Raw genomic sequence first — 25,544 nt, 5'->3', positions numbered from 1 at the left:
TCTGTTCTCCTAAGGATTAGGAGCATTTAGGATGACAGTGTGCTTTCTGATCTGAAGTTGCTTGTGCATGCCCTAGCTCAGCACACAGTCAGCACTCAACTCTGAGTTCACTTAGAAGAGGTGCTCAACCCCAGACTGGCACACAGTAGGTGCCATGTGGTCATGCTTGAGACCTTTGGCCCAGGTCTGCATGCAGTAGGTGGTCAGTAGAGGGTAAGAGGTGGTTAGCACAGTGGTTAAAGGTCTAGGCTGCTTTGGATGGTCTGGGTTCAAATGCTTGCTAATCATGTGAGCTGAATTATTCACCTGCTCATCCTTTGCTATAATGTGATTATTAGGAGGATTAAGAAAGCAAGTTCATGGTGCCAAGGATGCAATCCGTTCTCCATAAATGGTAGTCACTGTGATTGTCATCTCATTGGTGGAATTTAATTGATATGGAAGTAAAGTATGTGATCAGAGAGATGGGGGGAGGGAAGATATGATGGGGAATGGGTACTGCGCTGTCTGGAGGGTCTCTGGTTGCCCTGACAGAGCCATGGTGAGGGGGGAGGAGCCAGGGCTAAGCTGGGAAAGGAGAAAGGAGTCATTTGCCAGACTGACTGGCGGTATGATCTCTCTGATCTCTGTAGGAAGGGCTTACAGATCATGTGTATGTGTTGGGTCAATGGCTCAGGGTGTCTGTGAAATGTGTTTTTTCCTTCACCTTACAAGTAGTACAGGTCCGTTGCAGAATATTCAGAAAGCAAGATTAAGCAAAAGGAAGAGAATAAAAACCAGATATAATTCAAATATAGTTTAACACTCAGAAATTTGTTCATTCATTGATTCATTTTCTCCTTCCTTCTTTCCTTCGATCGACTACTCTGTAGGTTACTGTTCTAGGCACTGAAGGTAAATCTAGAAGCAGAGAAAGCCCCTGTTCTCATGGTGCTGATGTTTTATTGTCATCATCCAGCCCTTAAAGTGGCTCCTAATCTATCTCTTGTATAAATGTAACATTGTTTAATAGATCTTTTATTGATAAACTGACCCCACAATACTCTGTTGCAAGCATTTTTGTTTTAGAAAGAATCTAGGCATCTGGGAATGGATCCAGTTTTCTGTTGGTACAGATTTTAGAGCCAATCAGTTACGAGCATCGATGGTAGAGCTAGGGTGTCTTGCTTTGACTTGTAGCCTTGCTGTGCTGTGTGACCTTGAGCAAGTCTCCCAGATTCTCTGTTTCTTCATCTGTAAGATTCAGTTAGTGATTGCACACAGGGTACAGGGTTGCTAAAATTGAGGATAAATTGACATGATACACGTAAACCTTATAGGCAATGCCTCCTATACAATGGGTGCTCAATTAATGTGGTTATCAGTAACGTAGAACCTTGCAACTGCTTCTCAGGGACTGAGTTTGGCAGTGGGATGGTTGAGGAAAACAGGGGTGTCTTTACTGTTAAAGGCAAAAACATTCATTCTAACGCTTGTTAAAAAACAGTAAGGCAGAGACTTCCCTGATGGTCCAGTGGTGAAGACGCCCACCTTCCAATGCAGAGGGCATGGGTTAGAGCCCTTGTCAGGGAATTAAGATCCCACAAGGTGCATAGCGCAGCCAAAAAAACAAAAAACAGTAAGGCAGACTTTATTCAGAGGACTGTTGTGATAGGTGTAGGGACCACTACAAGGGAGAGAGATCAAACTCAACTCTGAATACCACAAGGAAAAGTGGGAATTTGGAGTCAAGAAGCCAGGTAGGGATCAATGGCTGGAAAATTACCAAGAGGAAGGGTCTGGGGTGAAGGGAGAAGCTGGCTAAACTGACTTAACAGGATTCTTGCTGAAGGCATGCCAGGGATCAGACATCACCGGGGAAGGGTGAGAACAAGGAGCCTGATTAGATATTGAGGGGTGATCAGATGTGGTGTATGGGGAATTCTGGCTCAGTTGACTTGGCGGGATCCTTGCCAAAATCAGCGAAGGCCGAGATGAACACAGAAGTCCAGAAGTTGAGACCCAGATGAAAAAGAGCTCAGAAAAGCGTGGTCAGAGTTCAGTCAAAGAGAGACTCTTTGCTATTATTGCAAGAGGGACAGGTTGGGAAAGAGACAATTCGCTCACTGGCCTCTGCATGTGCAGCTGTGCAGCACACATAGGTATAGCGGTCTCTCTATTTTGCTCTTCTGTACTGGATTTTTTCCCCCAAGCTGCACATATGCATTTTTTCCCCCTCTAGCTTATTTGAGTGAGAAAGGAAGGAGAGAAATTATCTAGTGAGTCAAAGGGAATATGAGGTCAGAAGGAAGCTGTAGATCTGTGACAGGGCTTTGGACCTTGTAAAGTGCCAAACAGTCTGTCTGTCATGCAATCAACAAACGGGGATTGATTGACACATCATTTCTGTTGCTCCAGAAACAATGCTGGGTGGTGATTCTTCAGTGGTACCTGAAGTGCTCTGGAAACATTATTTTCACAGTTTTCTGCAAAATTCAGTCTCCCGCTGCCTTCTTGGCTCATATATGTGTTGCTGGGGGAGCCTGAGCCACGTTGTGTGGCTTCTTTGTGTCATAAGATGCGTGGGCTTTGTAACAGCTCTTCTGGGTGATATTTCCACTTGCTTTGGAGTTTGTGGCCATACCTCCGTGGAGAAGGTTGCTAGATGTCCCTTTTCCTGCTAAGTAGGGTGTCTCTGCTTCAGCGAAAGTGTTCAGTTAGTTGAAATGAATTGAGTTTTCCCTCCTTGAAAGTCTTTAGACATTAATGCAAACTTTTAGAAATTATTGCTGGTGAATCATGTAGATGTTACATCCATGTCCTCATCTCCCACCGTTTTTTCACCTTGGTACATCCTGGCATCCCACCGCCCCACATCTGGAGCCTGGCACCCCGTGCCCAGGTCTTCGGTCGCCTCCTGGTGGCCACATGGAGTGGACGTTTCTTTGTATTTGTTCACTTTCTCTCCTTCTAGCCTTTGGCAGTGACCGCTAGTTACTAAAAACACGGTTTTCCCTTCCATCTGCTTCTGTAGTGCAAAGCTCACCTACTTCTCTTTTCCTGTTTCTCATCTCCTGCTCTCACTTCCGTCTGCTGGTTCTGCTTCCCTTTTGTGCCCCAGAAGTGTGGGTGTTTCCAGGGCTCCGCCCCTGACCCTGGCTTTTCCTTCTCCGGAGCATTTCTTGAGTGCCAGCCCTTTGCCCAGGACTGAGTTGACCCCTTCTGAACCTGCTGAGCTTGCAGTCCAGGTAGGGGTGGGGAGGTGGGGAGAGCTTTTCTCTCCCCTTAACCTTCTGTCGCTTTTGCCCACAAGGTCCAAATGCTTAGAAATGACCCAGAATGCCCATTAGGATGGGATGCTCAGCAGCTCACCCCTCTCATGCACATCCCAACACATGATTCTGACCCTGTGGATGCCAACTGCCCTGCACTAGGTAGGCGCTTTGCATGTATTAGCTCATCTAATTTTTCTTACCTGTGAGGGGTATGTTTGTAATAAGAACAATGACACCAGAGTAGGAGTCATCTCCATTTTACTGATAAGAAATCTGATTGTTTCCTCAGAGAGTCCAAAGTCACTTGTTTGGTAGACTCACAGATGACAGAGAACAAACCAGTGGTTGCCAGTGGGGAGAGGGGAGGGAGGAGGGGCACGTGAGGGGTGCGTCCTAAGTCGCTCAGTCGTGTCCGACTCTTTGCAACCCCAAGGACTGTGGCCCGCCAGGCTCCTCTGTATCTGGGATTCTGCAAGTGAGAATTCTGGAGTGGGTTGCTATTTACTCCTCCAGGGAATCTTCCCAACCCAGGGATCGAATCCAGGTCTCCTGCATTGCAGGCAGATTCCTTACCACTAGGGAAGACAGGGGTAGTGGGAGAAAAAGGATTATTATGAGATTTTATGACATCATGTGGGAAACTTTTGAAGATTATAAAGCACTTAAAGAATCTTTCATTCAATAATAAAAATAATAAAAAAACCACTTGCTTGAGATGGCGCAGTAGGTAGAGAAATTGGACTTTGAATCCAGATCTGTGTCCGAGCCTGCACTGCCCTGACCTCCCCCTTCCTTGGAGCTTGTGCACAGTTTTCCTTCTTTTGGCCTGTCCTCATTGGTCTTGCTTTCCTGGCGGACTTCTATACATCCTTCAAGGCCCAGTGTAAATATCCCCTCCACTCAGATGGCCTCCTTGCCTTTGTGATGTTCATCCCGTTCTGCGGTGATTACGTGTGCATCTGTTTCTTCAATTCCATGGTGAGATCGTGGAAAGAAGGGCTTTTGTCTCTCTGGTGGTGGTACCCTCAGCGGAGCATCCTCCCCCCTCGTGGTTACGTGGTCCTGATCTCTTTTCCCCGGTGGTTGTGTCACTCTCTTGTGTGGACCCAAGTCATGGGTAGCAAGCCGTTAGCAACTCCCCAAGCTATATCCCAAACAGGAGCTTTCTGATATCTGGTGTTTGACTCTGCTGCTAGATAGAATCTGAGCTCCTGGGGGCAGAAACCTGGTTGGCCTGGTTCTCTGCTGTGCTGTCCGCGCCTGGAACAACACCTGACCTCCCCAAGTGTGTGTTGAATAGATGAATGAACACGGTCCCCTGAGACGTTTGAGAGCTGAGCTCACCCCTGGATAGTCCACCGTGCCCTCTGCCAATGTAACCGCCCAGTGGCCTGTATGGAGAGTCTTTAGGTGATGAGGCTCTGAAACCCTTGTTCCCCTGTGGCCTCTGGCCCACATTCCTGCCCTGGAGCCCCTAGGTGTCTTCCTCTCCAACTGAATTTGATGCCTTGGCTTTTCGGCTTCTGCTCAGTGGCCTCAGCAGGGCCAGGTCCCCAGAGGCTTGTGTGTAAGGCAGGGCTGTTAACCTTAGCATTTTGTGTTTTGTTTCATCAGTGCATTTGAAATTAACTTGCCTGACATCCTGTTTTAGTTCTGGACTTAATTTCCGATCATCTGTCTCATTTTTCCTCATGCACTTATTCTTTTTTTTAATCATCTGTGCATTTCTGTAACTGTCCTTGCCTATCATAAGTTATCATAATCCTTAAAAATAATGACGAACACTGGGCTTTTATTGTGCCAGAAATTGTGCTGAGGTCATTGTATCAGTTTCCTGTAGCTGCTGTAACAAATGACCACAGACTCAGTAGTTTAAAATAACATAATTTCTCGTCTTAGAGTCTGGAGGGCAGAAGTCCAAAATCAACCTCACTGAACTAGCATAAAGGTGTGGGCAGGACTGTATTCCTTCCAGAGGCTTGAAAGGAGAATCTGTTTCTTTGCCTTTTTTGGCTTCTACAGGTTCTGCATCCCTTGGCTTGTGGCCTCTTCCTCCATCTTCAAGGCCAGCAGTATTTGGATGAGTCCTTCTTATGCAGCCATCTCTTTGATTCTTCTGCTTTCCTCACTTCCATATTTGAGGACCCTTGTGATGACATTGGGCCCACTCTAGTCATCCAGGACAATCTTCCCATGCTGAGACCCTCAATTTAATCACACTTGTAAAGTGTGCCATGGACATGCCCTTTGCCATGTCCAGTCACAGAGTCACAGGTTCTGGAAATTAGGGTATGGACGTCTTTGGGGGCCACTGTCTTGTCAGCCAGAGTCATTTAATCCTCACTTTATTTCATGACACCATGGCCCCATGTGGTACCAGGGTCCTATTGTCAGTCCCATTTCACAGACAGGAAAACTGAGGCTCAGAGCCGGGAACGCACTGACCCGGGCTTGTGTGGAGGTGGAACTGTGTTCCTTACCCAGTGTCTGCCCTCTGGCCACCACTCCTGACACCCTGCTGCTTCCCAACACGTGCAGCTGAAATTCTTTTGAAACAAGGAGGGAAGACCATGGGCAAGCTCTTTTCTTTATTCCCCTTCTCCTTCCTCCCCCAGTTTTGTTGAGAAATAATTGGCATGCACCACTGTATGAGCTTAAGGGGTACAGCATGATGGTTTGGTTTCCATGTATCATGAAATGATGACCTCAATAGGCTTAGTTAACATTCATCCTGTGATATAGATACAATAAAAAGAACAGAAAAAATTTTTTTTTCTCCTTGTAATAAGAACTCTTAGGAGCTATTCTCTGAACAGTTTTCCACAAGCTCTTTTTCTGAAAGCCAAGGGGCAGACCGGAGGCCTGTGCCTCTGGCTGGAGGCACATTTCTAAGAATACACAGCTCAGAGGTAATTTTTCTGCCTTTGTTCAAGTGGAAAACCTGTGATGGTCTCTGGGGAGCAACACTCCTTAATTCAAACGCCTCCATTTTTCCTAGAAAAGATTTCTGACTCGGCTGCTTTTGACTGAAAAGACGGCCCTTGGAGGTCATCTGATCTGACCCGGAAGTAGTTTTCTTCCCTTTTTTGGGCTATAATTCTACCCTGACTCTAGAATGGAGTGTATTGTTCAGGATTTGAAAATAAAGGAAGCTGCTGGCTAGGGGCTGGCCAGGGGCCCCTCTGGGTCACATGCTGGGGCTTCTGGGGAGGAGGGAAAAGAGTCAGACTTTTGTGAGCCCCTTTGAGCCCCCTGCCTGATCAAGGAGGGCCTGTGTTCACTCTGGTGAGCTCTTGTAGCCCTGAACTGGAATGCCACTTGCGCTGTTTTTTAAATTTTATTTATTTATTTATTTTTGGCTGTGCTGGGTCTTGGTTGCTGCAGCTGCATGCAGGCTTTCTCTAGTTGCGGTGCGAAGGCTTTTCATTGTGATGGCTTCTCTTGTTGTGAAGCATGGGCTCTAGGTGCGTGGGCTTCAGTAGTTACAGCACGTGGGCTCAGTCGTTGTGGCACAGGGGCTTAGCTGCTCTGTGGTATGTGGGATCTTTCCAAGCCAGAGATTGAACCCATGTGCACTACACTGGCAGGTGAATTCTTATCTGTTCTTATCTGGACAACCAGGGAAGCCCATTTTAAAAAATATATGTATATATTGAAATATAGTTGATTTACATCACTTGGTCTGTTCTTGATTTGGCAAAATCTAACTGCCATGTGTTTGATTTGGGGAAAGTAACTTTTCTTCTTTGGCACTTTGTTACACTCATTATCCAACAAATGTACATTGAGGACCTACTATGTGCCAGGGACTTTGGACACTAGGGAAGTTGAGCAATCCAGATCACAGAGCTTGCATTCACAGAAAATGCAGGGGCAGCTAATAGACAATCTAGCAAATGTGGTCTTTTCAGAATGAGATGAGTGCTAAGAAAATGAAATGAAGCAGTGGGCCAGAGACACATTGTGGGGAGGCCGCTGTTAGCCAGGGTGGTCAGGGGAGGCCTGAAGTGGAGGGGACACGAAGGCAAGACCTGAATGAAAAGGAACTGGGCATGCGGGTACCTGGGTGAGGAGTGACCCCAGCAGAAGGGGAGGGCCTCAGACCATGCATCCTGTAATGGTCCAGCTTCCAGAGTACGTAAAGAACTCATACAACTCAACAAGACTGGTAACTCAAGTGGAAAATGGGCAAGGGATTCGAATGGACGTTTCTCCAAAGGAGACATACACATGGCCAGTAAACACATGCAGAGATGCTCAGCATCAGTAGTCATTAGGGGAATGGAAGTCAAACCACAATGAGATGTGACTTCACACACACTAGGGGGCTGTGATAACAGGAGTTGTAAGGTGTCGCGAATCAGAACCTTCGTGCATCGCTGGGGGGAAGGAGAGCTGGTGCAGGCACCGTGGGAAACAGCTTGGCAGTTCCTGAAAGGCTAAGCCTAGCTCTTTCACGCCTTAGTATCTACCCAAGAGAGATGAAAACACACAAAAACTTGTGCGTGAATGTTCACAGCAGCATGATTCACAGTTGCCCCAAAGTGGAAACCACCCAATGTTCATCAGCTGGTGAAGGGATACACAAAATGTGGTCCATCTGTGAATGGAATATTAATCACCCATAAAAAGGAATGGAGGACTGATTCATGAGACAGCATGGGTGAACCTTGAAAACATTGCTGAGTGAAACATTATGCTGAGAAGTCAGACGCGAAAGGCCGCATGGCGTGGGATTCCATTTATTTCAAGTTTCCAGAGCTAGCAAGTCCATGGAGATATAAAGCAGGTTTAGTGGTTGCCAGTAGTGAGGATGAGGGACAAAGTGTGACTCTTCATGGGCACCAGGTCTCCTTTTGGGGTGAAGGAATGTTCTAAAATAGGCAATGGTGATGGTTGCACAACCTCACGGATATACTAAAAACCAGTGAATTTTATACTTAAAAGGGGTGAATTTTATGGTATGTAAACCTCTCCGTTTTTAAAACGTAAAGAAGAAAAGGGGTGGGAGGAGCGCAGAAATCCAGCAGTGTGATGGCCTCGCAGTGTGCAGGGAACGGGGTCAGAGGTGGGGCTCAGGGCCATGGCCACGACTCTGATTTTGCCTCAACAGCCTGCATTTTATTCCCACAACTTTTGTCCACGACCTTGTGGAATTTCGCCTTTGGCCTTCCTGTGGTTCATAACCAGGCGGGCCTCTCTGGCTCTGCCATGTTCCTCTTCATGTCAGACTTGCTTTGCCCAGGGCGGCTGTGCAGGTCCATGTGCTCCAGGTGTGCTCAGCCCCGCCACGTGCTCTCGCGTGAACTTGCTCTCGCGCGTGAACTTGCTCTCGCGCGTGAACTTGCTCTCGCGCGCTCTCGTTTCCCACCTCCCCTGTGCCCTCCACCATTGTCGTCCACATCCTTATCGTCACCCTGTGCCATATTTAGTGCCTCTGGCTCTGTGCCAGGTTCAGTTCTGAGCTTTCCTTCCCACAGTTCAGATGAGGATTGATGGCGAGACCCGGCACCAGCCCCCACGGCTGGGTTTTCATCTTCCAGTCCAGCGCCTGGCACCGAGCTGGTGTCCAGGGGAGTATTACGTTGCCAGCAACCTTTCCTCAGAAGTGGGTCCTTAGAACGGGAAAGTGTGTCTTGGATATTCATGTGGGTTAGTAGCTGTGTGAATCAATAAAGGGTGGGATGAGTCAGCTGTAAATGTGTGGGCGAACTCGAGGGCTGCAAGTGTCAGCAGCCACAGGGGGCTGAAACCCACTTGTGTGTTTGTCCCCACCACGCAGGGGGCTCGGAGACAGGGACTGAGAAGCTGCCCCTCCCACCCCCAGCTTAGAACATGGAGGATCAGACAGGGGATGCCACCGGTCCCTGGTCACACAGCAGAGAGAGGCAGAGCCAGGGCTTGAACTTGGGCCTCCTGGCTCTCTGAGCTGCTGAGGGCTGGTGTCTGCTTTGCTCTTCTGGGGCATCGCGCTTGGTGATGTGAGCAGGGAAGGGAGAGGAGAAGGCCCACGTGATGCAGGCATTGCTAATCCTAGCAACACTGTGGTGGTGGGCTGCCCTTCCCATGCACTTTTATTTACAGGGCACCTTTGTCCAGATCAGTCAATTGCTACCTGTCTGTTCTCATCTGATTATTTCTGCCGGTCTCTTCGTTAGAAGGCACACCTTTAAAATCCGGGGAGGGGATTGGTTTTAGTCTTACAAGACAGAATCTCCCATTGAAGTGACCCAGCTGAGGACTGGGGACTGAAATGCTTCTAAGCTGCTAAGATAGGTGGGCAGAGGCTCCTCATTTACTCAAGAAATGTTTACTGAGTGTGGGCAGTGTGTCAGGCACCGTTCTGGGTCCTGGAGATGTCCTCCCAGGGGACAAAATGCCTGTCCTCCTGGGGTAGGGATGAGCAGACTGCAGGAGGACATCCTAAGGGATGTCATTCTGAGCCATTCAACTCTTGTTTTACACCCAGTAATAATAAGCTAATTATATGCTCCTCTAGCCAGTGGCAAGTCACAAACAGAGAGGCTGGCAGAGAAAGGCGTTTTGAACTTGCCCACTGAAGCTGGTACTCTTGTCTTTGGAGTTCTGTTAGAATTTAGCTCTTAAGTTGTTAACATAGCCCCCTTCTTCCTCTTTACCCAGTTAGCTAGATGAATTCTAGGTCGTCCTTCAAGACCCAGATCAAACATTGTGGCCTCTGTGAAGCCTGCCCTGATCACTGCCCCCAGGCAGAGCTAATTTCTTTACTTCTTTGATGTTCCCCTCTGCCCTGTGATGCCTTGTGGTCATGGTGCTAACTTCACTGTATTCACATGCTTAGTTTGTCTTTTTTTGCCCTGCTAGGATTGTATATTCTTAAAGGGTTTGGACTGTATCTTATTCAGCAGTCTTTGAACGGCAAGTGTTTGTCAAATGACTAACAGCAATGGAAGAAACATAAAACCTATACTAGAATGCAGAGATGTACCCCAGGGCATTTAGTGCTCAGGCGATCAGGCGCTGAATCCTTCAGTGTCTGCAGAGTGTCTCCTTGTCAACGAGGCCATCGTGGACTCATAGCCTCCAGGAACTGGTTGCAACCACTGGTTCTCTAAGTCAGGAGATGCAGTTGGGTGTAGCACACCGACTTCCATTTAAGGAAGTAAAAGTAATCATAAAAAAAAAAAAAAAAAAGAAGTTCTGGTGCTTTGTCACTGGGGGAAAACCTTTAGCTGTCCTGATCGTTTCGGTCTCCAGATCAGGTCCTTCCCTGAGGGTTCTACTGAAGTAATCATCTTTCTTTTCCTGTGGTTATTCTGTACTCCATTTTCTTGTGTTCTGTGTCAGACTAGGAAAGCGGGGTCATTCATTTCACAAAAATCCAATGGGAAAGGAATCATTTGAGATATCTCCTGCTTTGAGGAGGGGTGGGACAAAGCGTCAGTGTGCATGGGCTGTGCGAGCTCATATGCAAGGACTGTATACACATCCACGGAGCCCTTGTCCTCTGTGTCAGAGAGGGGCCATTCCCCCCGCTTCCAGGTCCTCGTCTGTGGCCGCCTGGGCTCCCCTGTTAGCAGCCCACTGGAAATGATGCAGCTGTGGCTTCTGTCCAGCTGTCCCTCTGCCCCAGGCGGCAGGATGTTTGAATTCTTTCCTGTTTCCTTTCATGCCCACTCTGGGGAGCTTGCTCGGTGGAAGCTGACAGCTCAGCTTTTTTGGTGTGTGGGTTGTTTTCTTCCTTACTGAACCTTGTTTGCATAACTTCTTAGGGAGTCTATATAAGGTAAGGGCAGCTTCAGCCCGACTCTGGGGCAATTTCCTGCTGTCTCCTTCCCCCTTTCTTTTGTCTTGCTCTGAACTTCAGTGTTGGGTGGAAATTATGAAATGGTTACTTCTTTCTCTCTTTTTTCTTTCTGTTGACCGGTAGATGTTTTGTTGGGTGCCTGCTATGTGCTTGGCGCTGGAGATGTGACTCAAATTGGACAGGTATGGAAGCAGCTAAAAAGATCAAAGGACGTGCCCCCAAAGTTTTGCTTAGGCTCCATAGGGAGTTTCCTAGGCTATTTTGGTGGTGAGGGATTTTTTTTTTTTTTTTTTGCTTGTTTGTATTTCTAGTTATTCTACACCTCATATGTGTTTTGTGTGTAATGAAAAAAAATTGCTCAAAACATTTGCAAAAGTGTGAGAGAGTCACACTGCTTGGCTCATGGCAGAGTCTCGGTCTCCTTTGGGTTTTGTCCTCTGGCCAGTGCCAGCTGTGGGAAAAGGTAGAAGGGAAGACAGGTCTTTTTGGGAGGAAGATGAGGGCCCTGGATCAATGTGGATCCTGTGTCAGGGTCGCCATGGCGAGAATATTGAGTGACACGGATCAGACTCTGCCCCTCAGTGATTCTGAACCTCAGGAGATTTCCAGTGTGGCTGGGAGGTGTGCATGAGGGCAGGGAGTCCTCGAGGGCTTGGTGGGGATTGTGTACCGTTCATAGTTTTTGGGAAGAATTTTAGAGCAGCTCATCCCTGAGGCCTTGGTGATTCCAGAGACATCTGACCTCCCTTTTTTCTTCACTCCTCTTCCCATGCCCTCTGTGGTCATGTCTCTCTCTTTGTATCATTCTATGTCCTTCATATCCCCTTGCAGGATCGAGGAGGGAGATAGAGGAGGGAGGGGGAGGAAGGGGCTGCCGAGGAGAGAGCGCCTAGTGACCGCTGCTGGCGTTTCTGAGCACAGTTCTGCCAGGCAGCGTCCCAAGAACTTTACATGCGGTGACTTTATGCTGCAGATTAATGTACTTAATATGTGACAGCGAGAAGCCTTGAAAAGAGGAACAGGACTTTGAACCAAGTGGGCCCTGTCTGGGGTCTCTAGGTCCTGGGGTCCTTAGGGCTGTGGGATTGGCTGGTGCAGATGTTTCACACTGATAACCCATCCTTGACCTGTGATGAGGCTACATAGACCAATGAAAGGCTCAAGTTCTTTTAAGAGGGGACTTCTATTAACACCCTATAAGGACCATCTCTTGATGGACAAGACTCTTCCTGGGCGGGAAGGGGAGGGTGTCCACAGCCCTGAATTGAGGCCACCACAGCGAGGGCCCAAAGGCATTGCCCAAAGGGCATTGACGGTGTTCGGGGACGGGGCTCCTGACCTTGTTTTGTCATTGGTTGACGCCTCCCCTGAGATGGGGCTCTATGTGGCTTTTTGTGATGCATTTGGGAATCCTTGTTAGTAGTGTACAAGTTAGTGTACAAGTGTGTCAGTAGACACACAGAGGTCACAGAAAAGCTGTTAGTAGTGCCGTGATTCAGCAGCCCTTTTTCTAGAGACCACTCTTCTTTGTCTTGGGCTGTGGGATTCGAGGGGAGGGAAAGTCTCTGGGGGACAGTCCCGGTGGTCTTTGATGGTGAGATGCTCAAGGAACCATGCCTCGAATTCTATAAATTACAACATTGAGAAGACAGACCATACAGGAAGCTCCTTTATATGATCACTTCCTTAAAATGAAAGGGTGTGGGTGGGGAGGATGGGGGTGGGGCTGAACTCTGGGCATTTCAGCTTTTCTGCCCACAAGACCCTGTCTCACCCTCTTTCCCAGCCAGGGGAGAACAGGTCCTCTGAGTTGAAAACCCCATCTTCTGCTCTCCTCACCTCATCGTCTAGGTCAATGGTTCTCAGGCTATGGAGGCATAAGAATCTCCCCCAGGGTCTCTTTTAAACTCACTTCTGTTTAAAAATGGCCCCGTTCCTAGAGTTTCAGAATTCACGGTCTAATGAGTTCCTGGGAAATGATGTTGCTGCTGGTCCGAGGAACACACTTTGAGAGCTGCTGCTCTAGATGGAACCAGAAAAAAAGATGTCTGGTTTCTTGTCACTTCACCTCTCTGAGCCTCAGTTTCTCTATCTGTGAAGTGGGATTGTGGGCAGTGCTGACCAGATGGAGAGGTTGGGATGAGAAAATGTGCAATCACACATAAATGCTTAGGATGGCACCTGCCGTGTAGCAAGCTCTCAGTGAACAGCTTCTGTTATCTTCAGGACCCTCGTTCATCTTATCTGTGCCCCCTAATGCTTGGCACTGTGCTTGGCACACAGTAGACCCTCAAGAAATCTTCATGAGACCAGCGGTTCCATGACCATATGCCTAGGAGGGCCCCTACTTCGAGACCCAGCAGACTGAACGTTAAGTTGGTGGATGCAGAAAGCCAGCTCAGAGACTGGAAGGCACGGAGGCTATCCCCTAGGGTTTGGCAGTGGAGGCCACTGTGGACCTCATTTCACCAGACAGGTGGGGAGAGAAATATAGTCACCAGCCCCATCAGCCAAGCCTTTCACGCTCTTTCTTTTTCATTTAATCCTCAATATGCCTTATGAGATATATGTGACCCATTTTGCAGATGAGGAACTTGAGGCTTGGAGGCATTCAGGAATCTGGTCTTATCACAGAGCTGGGACAGAATGGGGATGAGTTTCCAGTGGATTCCAAAACTTGGATTCAACCCGGATGCTGTAGACCAGAATGTTGAGATGGAATGGTTCCGGGGGCAAGCAGGTGTAGACAGCTGTTCTGGGACCTCTCTCAGACGGGGCTCAGGGTGTGTCCTCTGGTGTGAATTCAGGGCCTGGGTGCCCCCATGGGGGTTATCTGGAGCTGCACCTCGACTCCTCTGCCCCCTCAACCCCAGACTGGAAAGATGTGCCACTGAGCCCCCCGAGTGCCACCCCGGGGGTGGCAGTAACCTCAGGACCAATCTTCTAGGCAAGTTTGCTATCCCAGTGTGTAGGCACCATCACATACATTCACACTCATGCATGAGCACGCACACACGGACGGGCACACACAGACACGCTTCATATACGTGTATGTGATGAGGTCAAGCTCTGCCTTCCAGGTGATACACCCGTGCGCACATCCGTGTTTGATCTGCCCAGTTTTTCAGAGGAGGGAAGTTAGTGACTAAACGAGAACTTCCTCCTGCGTTGACTTGCTGGAGGTCAGATGGGCTAAGAACCTCCTTCAGGAGGCGTGGGAGCTGGAGGTCTGTGTGGGCAGCTGTGCAAAGGTCTCCCAGACCAACAGGTTTTTCACGTCAGACTTTCCACTGACTTTTCAGTGTCATGCCACATCCCGACCAGCGGACATTTGTAAGCAAAATGTGACCCTCGGATTTTCAAAAATGTCAGCAATCTTCTCAGCCAGACCATTGTCAGATAAGCACCAAACTGCGACCCAGGAAAGTGGTCTTTCCTGCTGTGATAATTTAAATGACACTGGCCTGCAGTTCTGGAAGATCTTACGGCTGTGTCCTTGGGGCTGGGGGTAAGGCGTCTGTCCTGTGACAGGTCCTAGGCTGGTACTTGGGACACACGGTTTGTAACTTTCTCAGTGGCTTTGGCCAGTGACGGAGCAGCTGGGATCCAAGTGTGGTCACGGGATCCCAAACATCCAGACTGACCAATGAAGTAAAGGGAAATAGAGTGGTTGCTGTGGAAACAGGCTGCAAGTTCTGTTGTTGGTGTTGTCTTGGCATTAGCAAGTCAGGAGGCATCAGATGTGTGGTTCGCCTCCCCCTCAAGTCAACGCTGCAATTTAATTAAACACTTTGGAACTGCTTCTCCTGATCCTCCAGTAACACTACTCAGAAGAGCGCGCTGGCTTCCCAAACGCAGCCTCCAGTGCCGGGAAATACCGGGGAACGAAAGAGCTCCTGTACCTGCCGTGCGTGGCTGTGTGAGTTTCAGTTCCTCAGCCCCACCTGCCGTATTTCCTGTACTCACACCTCAGCCGCAGCTCCACTCCAGGGAGAAAGTCCTACTGGGTCGGGCCAGACAGGTTTCACAGCATCCCATTTTATCCTCATGGCTGATGTAGAAGAGAGGTGTAAAATCACCTAATTTGGAAACATCCCAAAAGTCCATCAGTGGGTGCATGGATGAATAGAACAGAATGTGGTCCATCCATACGATGGAGTATTATTCAGCCATAAAAGGAACGAAGTACCAGAATTCCCTGGTGGTGCAGTGGATAGGAATCTGCCTGCCAATGCAGGGGACGCGAGTTCAATCCCTGGTCTGGGAAGATCCCACACACTGTGGACTGACATGCCGTGTGCCACAGCTGCTGAGCTGGAGCTCTAGAACCTGTGAGCTGCAACTGCTGAAGCCGGCAAGCCCCAGAGTCAGCACAGTGCAACTGCTGAATTCTGTGCACCTAGAATCTGCTCCACAGCAGGCGAACCCACCGTGATGAGAGACCTGCACACCACAATAAAGGGTAGCCCCTGCTCGCCGCTACTGGAGAAAGACCTTGCAAAGCCATGAAGACCCAGTGGAGCCAATAAATAAATAAAGCCTTCAAGCTATTAAAAAAAAAAAAGGAATCAAATGCCGATCATGTTTCCACATGGATGAACTTTGCCAACATGCTGAGTTGAAAGAAGGCAGACACAAAAGACCACATGGTGTAGGGTTCCTTCCATCTGTAAAATGTCCAGAAAAGGCAAATCCAGGGACAGAAAGTAGCTGAGTGGTTGCTTAGGATTGGGGGGATGGGGAAAGGGTGAGGAGTGATGGCTGGTGGGTAGGAGTGATGGCTGGTGGGTAGGGGTGATGGCTGGTGGGTAGGGGGTTCTTTTGGGGGGCAATGCAGATGTTCTGGAATTAGACTGTGGTGATGATGGCACCATATTGTGTATGTCCTAAGTGCCACTGACTTGTATGCTTTAAAATAGTTAAAATGGTGAATTTTTTGTGGTGTGTTGTTTACTTCCATAAAAGGAAAAATGGGGAGGACCAAAAAATCACCCCATTTTTCAGATGAGGCCAACTGAGGCTCAGATGTTTGGGGATTAAGTCAGGTTCCTCTGGGAGTTAGAGATGGCACTCATGTGGTCTCCTGTTCCCAGACTTCTCCTTCCTCATTTCCCATAGCCAGTCGGTCACTTGTTTGGTTGCTAAGTCATATCTGACTTTTTGCGACCCCATGGACTGCAGCACACCAGGCTTCCCTGTCTTTCACTATCTCCCTGAGTTTTCTCAAATTCATGTCCATCAAGTCAGTGATAACCATCCAACCATCTCATCGTCTGTCACCCCCTTCTCCCCTTGCCCTCAGTTTTTCCCAGCATCAGGGTCTTTTCCAGTGAGTCAGCTATTTGCATCAGGTGGCAAAGTATTGGAGCTTCAGCATCAGTCCTTCCAATGAATATTCAAGGTTGATTTCCTTTAGGATTGACCGGTTTGATCTCCTTGCAGTCCAAGGGACTCTCAAGAGTCTTCTCCAGCACTACAGTTTCAAAGTGCCAGTTCTACAGCGCTCAGCCTTCCTTATGGTCCAGCTCTCACATGCATACATGTGCGACATATGTCGGTCACTAAGCCATGTTAACTTGGCCCATGAAGTGTCCCTGAGACCCATCTTTCTTCTCTGTCCTCACCGCTCTGTCACCCACTGACCCCTGTGGTCAGGTCCTGGGATGGGCTCCCACCAGCCTCCCATGGCCAGGTCGGGGGGTGGTTCCCTGAAGGAGGAGGGCTGGGCAGACACACCTGAGACACGCCTTGGCTCCAGGCTGGCTTGTCCTTGGTGCATTACCTTGGGCATGTCACACGACCTCCTGGCTTCATCTCCCAAATGGTGGTTTGGGTGTAGATGATGGTGACCATGATGCCCCCCATGGCCCACCTCCCCGCATCCTTATGAAGACCTGATGAATACTAACCCATAAACTGGAGGGTGCTGTGTCAGCGTGAATGGCGATTATGATCTGTTTCCTTTAAGAAAAGCCTGGATATAGAGTTTGAATCTGGAGTCCGTGCCCTGTCGAGCGCTGTGTCTTAGCACCCCGGGGTCAGATGGTTCCCTGCTAGACTGGCTGGCTTGTTGTCTAGGATGAACTTGGGCTTTGAGGTACTAACCAGCCAGTGTGGACTGTCTCCATCACACTTAGAGGGCTGGTGGTCTTGGTGGCTCAGATAGTAAAGCGTCTGACTACAATGTGGGAGACCCGGGTTTAGTCCCTGGGTTGGGAAGATCTCCTGGAGAAGGAAATGGCACCCCACTCTAGTATTCTTGCCTAGAAAATCCCATGGATGAAGAAACCTGGTAGGCTACAGTCCATGGGGTCGCAAAGAGTCGGACATGACTGAGCGACTTCACTTTCACTATATACTTTGTGTGGGATTCCACATGGAGGCACCTAGAATGATTCTAGGATCAAGATGCCTTGGTTTTTGTTTGTTTGTTTATTTATTGGCTGTGCTGGGTCTTTTTTGCTGCTTGAGGGCTTTCTCTAGTTTGAGAGTGTGGGGGCTACTCTTTGGTTGCAGCACTCGGGCTTCTCATTGCTGTGGCTTCTCTTGTTGGAGAATACAGGCTCTAGGCCACAAGGGCTTCAGTAATCGCGGCACATGGGCTCAGTAGCTGCAGCTCATGGGCTCCGGAGTGCAGGCTCAGCAGTTGTGGTGAAGAGGCTTAGTTGCATCTTGGCATGTGGAATCTTCCCAGAGCAGGATCAAACCTGTGTCCCCTGCATTGGCAGGTGGATTCTTAACCACTGGACCACCAGGGAAGCCCAAGATGCCTTGGTTTTAAGAAAGTAAAGTCATGAAACCTCAAGCGTGATCCTTTGACTAACAGCATCAGTATGACCTCGGAGCTAGTTAGGAATGCAGACCCCAGGGTCCCGTCCTAGACCTGCCGAATTGGAATCTGCATTTAAGTGAGATGTCAGGTGATTCAGATACACACAGTGCTTGGGAAACACAGCTCCACGAGTCATTGGGTCCCTGAGAAATCCTAAAGCCAGCAAGGAAAAGCCGTTTGAGAGCATGAGCTGAGTCAAGGGGCAGGTACAGGATGATTAACCCCAAACCAGCAGCACCGACTCGATGGACACGAGTTAGCGAGGGACAGGGAAGCTTGGCGTGCAGCAGTCCATGGGGTCGTGAAGAGTCAGACACGACTGAGCGACTGAACTGACTGGGCAGCAACCCGTGTCCTGGCCATCATCAGGGAGGGGCTGAATCGAGACTTCACTGATAACTGCAGTTGACATGTGAACTGTTTAGGGAGTAATCTGAGTAAGGATATGTGATGCCTCAACTAAAAGGGCTGGATTTTGGTGCAAAACTGAAGGGGATCCTGATTAAACGGAGACATAAAAGTATGTCTAGAAATTGGTGCTCACCTGGCAGCAGCTGGGGGTGGTTCTGTTCCCCAGGGAACATTGGATAATGGCTGGAGACATTGTTGGTTGCCATCCTGGGGTGAGGGTGTAATTACTGGCATGGAGGGGGCGGAGGCCAGGGTTGCTGCTCAGTCCTCCAATGCACGAGACGACCCCACCAGGAAGACCCACCCAGCCCCAAATGACCGGAGTGCCGAGGTGGAGACACACGCATGCACGCGCACGCACACACACACACACACACACCCCATGTAACAAGCACAACACACCTAGTGGAAAAATGCTCAGAATTCTTGATTGGCCTAATTGTCTGGCCACAATCTAAGAATGCCCAGGGGGCCCCAAGCTGAATCCCAGGCCAGAAGCAGGGCCACTGTCTTTGTTCCCTGTCCCCCAACCCCTGCTCGGTTCCTGTCTCTCTATTGTGTGGCTTTCCTGTTCCAAATAGGGCCTCAAAGATTTGGGATAAAAACAGTTGACCACCTTTTGCTCCCTGAATCAGATTCAGTATTTGAGGCATGACTGTTTGAGGGGAGGGCAGGGTGGCGGGCGTGGCAGCCAGAGAAGCCTGGGCTCCCTCTGCCTGTGCAGCCTCGGGAGCGTCCTGAGGCCCTTCTGCACCTCCGCCTCTGCCACTCCGTCTGTGAAGTGGGCATCTCCGCCTGCAGCTCTGTTGTTGGGATCGAAGGAGGGAACGGTGGCTCCTTCTGTGTCGCTCTGGGTGCCCTTGAGGTTCAGAGCCCCGCCTGGGGAGTGTGGATCTGGGTGTTCTAACTGAGCACCATGCCCTCCTTTTGCTGTTGGTGCAGATGACGTCCGATTGTTTGCCTTCGTGCGCTTCACCACGGGGGATGCGATGAGCAAGAGGTCCAAGTTCGCCCTCATCACATGGATTGGCGAGAACGTCAGCGGCCTGCAGCGTGCTAAGACCGGCACCGACAAGACCCTGGTGAAGGAGGTGGTGCAGGTAACCGTCTTTGTGTTCTCTTAGGGTCTGGGGGGTGGGGGTCACATTCCGCAAAGCGTCACCATCCAGTAGGGACACAAGGGGCTGGCTTGGCTCCTTGGGCCATGACTTTGAACGTCTCGTGCTAAGTCCTTGGACCACTAGCGACACTGGTGAGAGATACCCCAAATTGCTTTCTGGGTACGGTAGCCGCATTTGTGATCCTGACCATCGAATACTAGAAACGTGGTGGCTGGGGTCTACCTTTCTGGGTGGGGCAGGCAGCTCATGGAGGAGGAGGCTGGAGGAATGACCAAAATGGCGCCACTTCCTGTGGGTGATGGAGGGCTTCCAGCTGTGGCCATGAGGATGCAAAGGGAGAGTTCACGAGTGCCCGCTGAATGGTGTCTAGCACACAGTAGGAGCGCAATGACACTTGATGAATGAATAAATGTCAATCACATGGGCACCAGCAGGGGTTTAAAGATGACTTTGACGACCCTAGAATGACAAAGGCTGCATCAGCAATGGCAAAGATCCCTAGACTGAGTAGCTGGGCGCTGGTGGTAGCTGATTTACTCCTGTGTCCCTATTAGACTAGAGGAAGAGGGGAAACTAGTGTACCCTTGGTTTTGTCCCTGGGGTTCCAAACAGCTCTACCTGTAGAGCTTCCCATTTTAAAGTTCTTTATTTTTGCATTCTGGACATAAAAAAAATTGACACTATTGGAAATTTCCAAAGCAGGTCATTTGAAGCTAGGGCATGGGGTCATGTTGAGAAAAAATATCCAAATTCTAGGGCTTCCTTGGTGGCTTAGTGGTAAAGAATCTGCCTGCCAGTGCAGGAGACATGAATTCAACCCCTGGTCCGGGAAGATCTCACATGTTGTGGAGCAACTAAGCCTGTGCACCAAAACTATTGAGCCTGGGCTCTAGAGCCGGGGAGCCACGACTACTGAAGCCTGTGCGCCCTAGAGCCTGCGCTCCTCAACCAGAGAAGCCCTCGCACCACAACTAGAGAGTGGCCCCGGCTCCCCGCAACGAGAGAAAAGCCCACGCAGCAGTGACGACCCAGCATAGCCTGAAGAAGCAAGTCAATAAAATCATAGAAAAAAGTCCAAATTTCAGAACCATAGACTGGGGCAAGGAGGTGGAGGGGAGACGGTTTTCTCCCTAACAAAGGGATCTCCATCTTGCAGAAGGATTTCCCAAAACCCATGATAGGGGGTAGATGGCTAACTGGTACAGGGCTTCCTTAGAGGTGATGGAAATATTCTAAACTGTTCTAAAAGCTGTGGTGTTGGTTGCTTATATCTGAGAATATACAAAAAGCCATTGCATCCTAAAAAAAAAAAACGCACACACACACAAATCTGCCGAGTGCACTGTGGTGTCCTGGGTTGGATCCAGGACAAACTGGTGAAATCTAGAAAAACGGTGAGATCGGAATGAAGTCTGGGGTTTGGTTGGTAGTCATGTTCCAGTGTTGGCTTCCTGGCTGTGACAAACACACCATGGTAACTTCAGATGTTCACACTTGTCAAATGGCCGTGGGGTGCGTGGGAGCTCTTGGTGCTGTCTCTTACAACGTTCCTCTAAATCCACAACGATCCCCAAATAAAACTTCTGTTAAAAAGTAATAATAGGAGAGAACTCCTATCATTCTGTTATTGCGGCCGCTTTTTCCTTCTCTCCTCCCAGTCCTGTGGGTGAACGCACTCCCCTCTGCATTGCTACAGTCTCAGCCTATGAATCACACCTAATCAGCTTCTTTTTTCCTAACATAACGTAATTACATAAATTATGTGTCTGCAGAGTCTTTGTAATGAACGTTTTTCTGGCTGCCGACAAGTCCGGTTTCGCAAGTGTACTGTGATGGATTGAAAATCCCCTTGGTGTTGGCCTCTTGAGTTGCTTCCCATTTTTATTGTTATAAATAATACGTTCCAACCAACATTTTAATACGTGCAGCTCCTTCCCGCCCTACACTGAATTGTTTCTTTAACGCGCCCTTTCAGGAGGGGGAGTGTTCTGGAGTTAACAGGGGTGAAAATCCTTTAAAAAAGGAATAGGCTAGGGCTTCCCTGGTGGCCCAGTGGTTAAGACTCTTCACATCCAATGCAGGGGGCACAGGTTCAATTCCTGGCCAAAGAACTAAGTTCCCATGTGTGCCGATGTGGCCAAAAATAAATAAAATGAAATTTTAAAATATTTGAGCCAAAAATTAAAAAATACATATATATTGCACATTAAAAAAAAAGGTATAGGCTGTCAAATTACCTCCTAAAGGGGTAGCACTATGCCTGGGATGTGGTAAATGTTCCATAAATGTCATTCACTTCCTAGCCTAATCAGCATTACCAGCGAATACTGCAGCTGGCACCCTGTCCAGCCCTGGCACCCTTTCTTTGGGCAGCCGCCTACTCAACCCCTCGGGCTGTTTTTCTCCTGGACAGTTGGAGGCTTTAATGGTTAACCAGCTTTCAAGGGTCTCCTTTGTGGCAATAGAATGGAAAATGCAGAAGAATGCATGTCCACGATCAGAGGTCTCCTGCTGGACTCCACCATCCACGCTTAGCCCTCTCATCAGCCAGCCCGGCATGGCCGGAAGAACAGCACGCACTGGGAGAGGGTGTTTGCTGGGGCGCATCCAGTGGGGGCGGTCTTTGAATCCTGCAGAACCCCTGTTTTCTTTCCATTTTTAAGACTGTGGTAAAATGGAATAACGTAAGATGTTAGCGCTTTTAGTGTGCCGTTCAGGGGTGTGACATACATTTACGTTGGGCGGTCACCGCCATTGTCCAAAAATTCCAGAGCTTTTAAAATCACCCCCAAAGGAAACTCTGTCCCTAGTAGCAGTCTGCAGAGTTCCTGTTACATCTAAAACTCTTCTCAGTTTGGTGAAATGGGTAGAGAGTGGTTTGGGGAAATATGATTCTTTGGTGGAAAGACTTCAGTTGGGAGTATTGATTATAGTTCATTTGTTTGTAAACTCTAACATATTGCAGCAAAATGGGAATTGCTTGGCGCTCTGAACTAGGAATTGCAGAGGGTGCCAGCTTGCGGTGTGGCTGGATCCAGAGCTGAAGCCGTAGCTTCTTTTCTTTTCTCTTTTCTCTTTCCTCTGTGTTTGGCCCCAGGTGGCCTCTGTGCAGCAGGAGAAATGGTCCAGGCCTGGTGGCTGTTCTGGGTCTTGATCCCAGGGGAAGAGAGAGTCCTCCTCCCTTAGTGTCAATCATTCCCTTAAAGTGATCCAGTTGGCCCAGCTGAGGTCGCGTGCATGTCCTGTGGGGCCGGGAGGTGTGGAGCCTCGTGACTGGCAGCTCCGAACTGATTCCAGTTGTTAAAAGGATGCTGGTGTATGAAGAGCATAGCGGATGCTTGCTTGATCTTGAACTGCAGGTGCAATGCGATACTTTGACCATTACCTTTTGCATGTCCCACCTCCTCATTTAAAAAGGTTTATTACCTGAAGCTGTTACAAGACCTCACATTTATACTACACTTGTAAATACAGCCATTTATGTTACAGAGGGTCGATTTTACTGCTGTAATGGTATCTTCCGACAGTCATTAAAATCATGCTGATGCTGGCGGGTCAGTTTTCCCCTCTGCTTAGTGGGGGGGGACTCAGAGCAGATGTTCTTTAAGGGGTCTCCAGATGGCCATTCTGGATTCCTTGTCTTGGGGACAGGATCACATCCCCAGCTGCCTTTTACCACCGTTTCCATGTGAAGAATAAATGGATTGAGTTTTAATTTAAGATTATTCCTAGCCTTTTTTTGGTAATAATAAAACTACTCCACATCCTTATGCTTTGTATGAAACATTCAGTTCAGTTCAGTCGCTCAGTCGTGTCCAACTCTTTGAGACCGCATGGACTGCAGCACGCCAGGCTTCCCTGAATGTAGAGAATGTAAATGAATGTTGTTGTTTGGTTGATAAGTCGAGTCTGACTCTTTGCAACCCCGTGAATTGTAGCCCACCAGGCTCCTCCGTCCATGGGATTCTCCAGGCAAGAATATTGGAGTAGGTTGCCGTTTCCTCCTCCAGAGGACCTTCCTGACACAGGGATCGAACCTGTATCTCCTGCATTGGCAGGTGAATTCTTTACCACTGCACCACCAGGAAAGCCCATAAATGAATGTAGAGCCACTGAAATCAAGAAGCATGGGTCTTTATGCCACCTGCCTGCTCATGGGCAAGTCGCTCTCCCTTCCTGGACCTCAGTTTCCTCATTTAAAAATAAGTTGGATTGGGACTTCCCTGGCAGTTGACTTTGCTTCCAGTGCGGAAGGTGTGGGTTCAATCCTTGATTGGAGAGCTAAGATCCCACATGCCTCCTGGCCAAAATAGAAAACAGAAACAATCTTGTAACAAATTCAATAAAGACTTTACAAATGGTCCATATCAAAAAAAATTTTTTTTCTTAAAAAAAGAAAATGAATTGGATGAGTTGACCTGCTGTGTCCTGTTTGTACATATTCTGAAGTTGTTTCATTTGTTTAGGGGGTACTTTGTTTATCACAGTGTATTACTTTTAAAGGAACCTTTTACTTTGTCAGTAGAAGAGACAGTGTGCCGTGCAGGGGTCTGGGGGTGTAGCCTTTGGAGCCAGATGGAGTGAGTTCAGGTTTCAGCCCTGCCGTTCAGTGTGCAGCCCCGGGCAAGTTGCTCTCCTCTGGGCCTGATGTCCGAAGCTGGTATAGTATCTGCCTCCTGGAGTTGTTGTGGGGATTGAATGAGCAACTATCAGGAAACGCAATTAGAACAGTGTCTGGCAGCATCCTGGGAGTGTAGTTGCGATTACTCCCAGCTTTCCTGGTTCGACACCACTGTGATACACAGCTTTCTAGTTTCCCTGGGGGCTGACAGGTCCACATGCTGAGTCCCTGACCTGGGGCATAAATCTTGCTTTTGAACCAGCCTGCGTAACTATCTTACAAAATGGCTTGGACAAAAGTCACATCCGTCAGCAACACAGGAAGGTTCCAGCCTCACTCACCTTTGCTGGTGCTAACTTCAAAACAATCCGAACCTCACCTGGGGCCTGTGCCTAGGTGCATCAGCTAGGAGAGTAACCCTAAGCGTAGCCCTGAGCAATAAGACTTGCATCAAGCCATGGCTAACAAGCAGCCGGCCCGGGGCTGGAGCCCCGAGGAGTCAAAAGTCAGGAGGTTTGATGGCGGGTCCCTAGTCTGTGTTCAGAGCCAGGCTGAGATTCTGAGCAGCCTCTGAGGCTGGTGGAGAACAGGACGAGGCCAGCAAGGCTGGGGGCAGCAGCGGGGTGCCAGCCTGGGCTAGGGTGGCACCCAGACTTGGGCCTGGAATGCGCTGAGTGGACAGGGTGCGTGGCTGCCTCGCCACAGCCGTCGTCTGCCGCACAGAAATGCCTGGCTGGTGCCGGCGACACAACACCCAGCCCATTGTCCCGGCGCCGCTGCAGGGCGAGAGGGACAATGCAGCAGCCCCGTCAGAGACCAGCCCGCGCCGGGCCAGGCTGTCTCGATTTAGAAACGGACTCGGTCGATGGAGCATTGTGCTGGCCTTGCAGAAGCTCTGTACTCACGTGGTCCTTTTATCTCTTTTTTTATTTTTGAACATCATATGAATGCTCACGGAACCAATTACCCGGAGGTCCGTCTCGGCTTTCAGCTCTGGGAAGAGAACAGCAGGGAGTGTTTCCTCTAAGGGAAGGTGGGGGTGGGAAGGACGGGCCTGTCAGTGGCTGCAGGAGCCAGCAATGCAGCCTGTACCCTGAAGCCTTCTGAACCCCGGAGCGGGGGCAGCTTACACGCTGGACCCGTCCACCCACACCAGGGCCAGATGTCCTAACTCCCTTCCAGGGGCCTCATGTTTATGTACCAGTGTGGTAGTTATATTAATAACAAGAGTTTTACTGTGCCCTTGCCTTACGCCTGGCACTTTGAAGGACATTCCACATATTGAAATTATTTCTTCTTCACAAGGCCAGTTCTGCCATCATCTGCATTTTACAGATGAGGAGTCTGAGGACTGGGGAAAGATGGGGAATTTGCTCAAGGTCCCCTGTGCTTGCAGACTGGCCAGGGACCCCGACTCTGTCACTTCAGCCCACTACATGTTTCCCAAAGTCCTCTATCACCAAGAAGAATGTTCTGAGGCCAACATACCTTTTGGAAACTACTTTTATCGACTCGCATG

At 49.1% G+C, this 25,544-nt stretch overlaps 1 protein-coding gene across 2 annotated transcripts in view; it reads left to right on the top strand.

The window, feature by feature from the left end:
- COTL1 (coactosin like F-actin binding protein 1) overlaps nucleotides 1–25,544 on the top strand; it is a 44,127-nt gene that overhangs the window by 5,321 nt on the left and 13,262 nt on the right. The window contains exons 3-4 of one of the 2 annotated variants that reach the window (XM_055552707.1): nucleotides 19,226–19,383; nucleotides 23,343–23,767. In XM_055552707.1, the coding sequence (XP_055408682.1) occupies nucleotides 19,226–19,383; nucleotides 23,343–23,501 (317 nt within the window). In that variant the 3' untranslated portion in view covers nucleotides 23,502–23,767. Of the gene's footprint in view, nucleotides 1–19,225; nucleotides 19,384–23,342; nucleotides 23,768–25,544 lie in introns of those variants that run through there. The other variant, XM_055552708.1, reaches the window with a different exon arrangement.

Source organism: Bubalus kerabau, chromosome 17 (genome assembly GCF_029407905.1).
Source record: "Bubalus kerabau isolate K-KA32 ecotype Philippines breed swamp buffalo chromosome 17, PCC_UOA_SB_1v2, whole genome shotgun sequence".
NCBI lineage: Eukaryota > Metazoa > Chordata > Mammalia > Artiodactyla > Bovidae > Bubalus > Bubalus kerabau.
The sequence above is the reverse complement of the archived record's forward strand: the minus strand, read 5'-3'. Positions and strand labels throughout refer to the sequence as shown.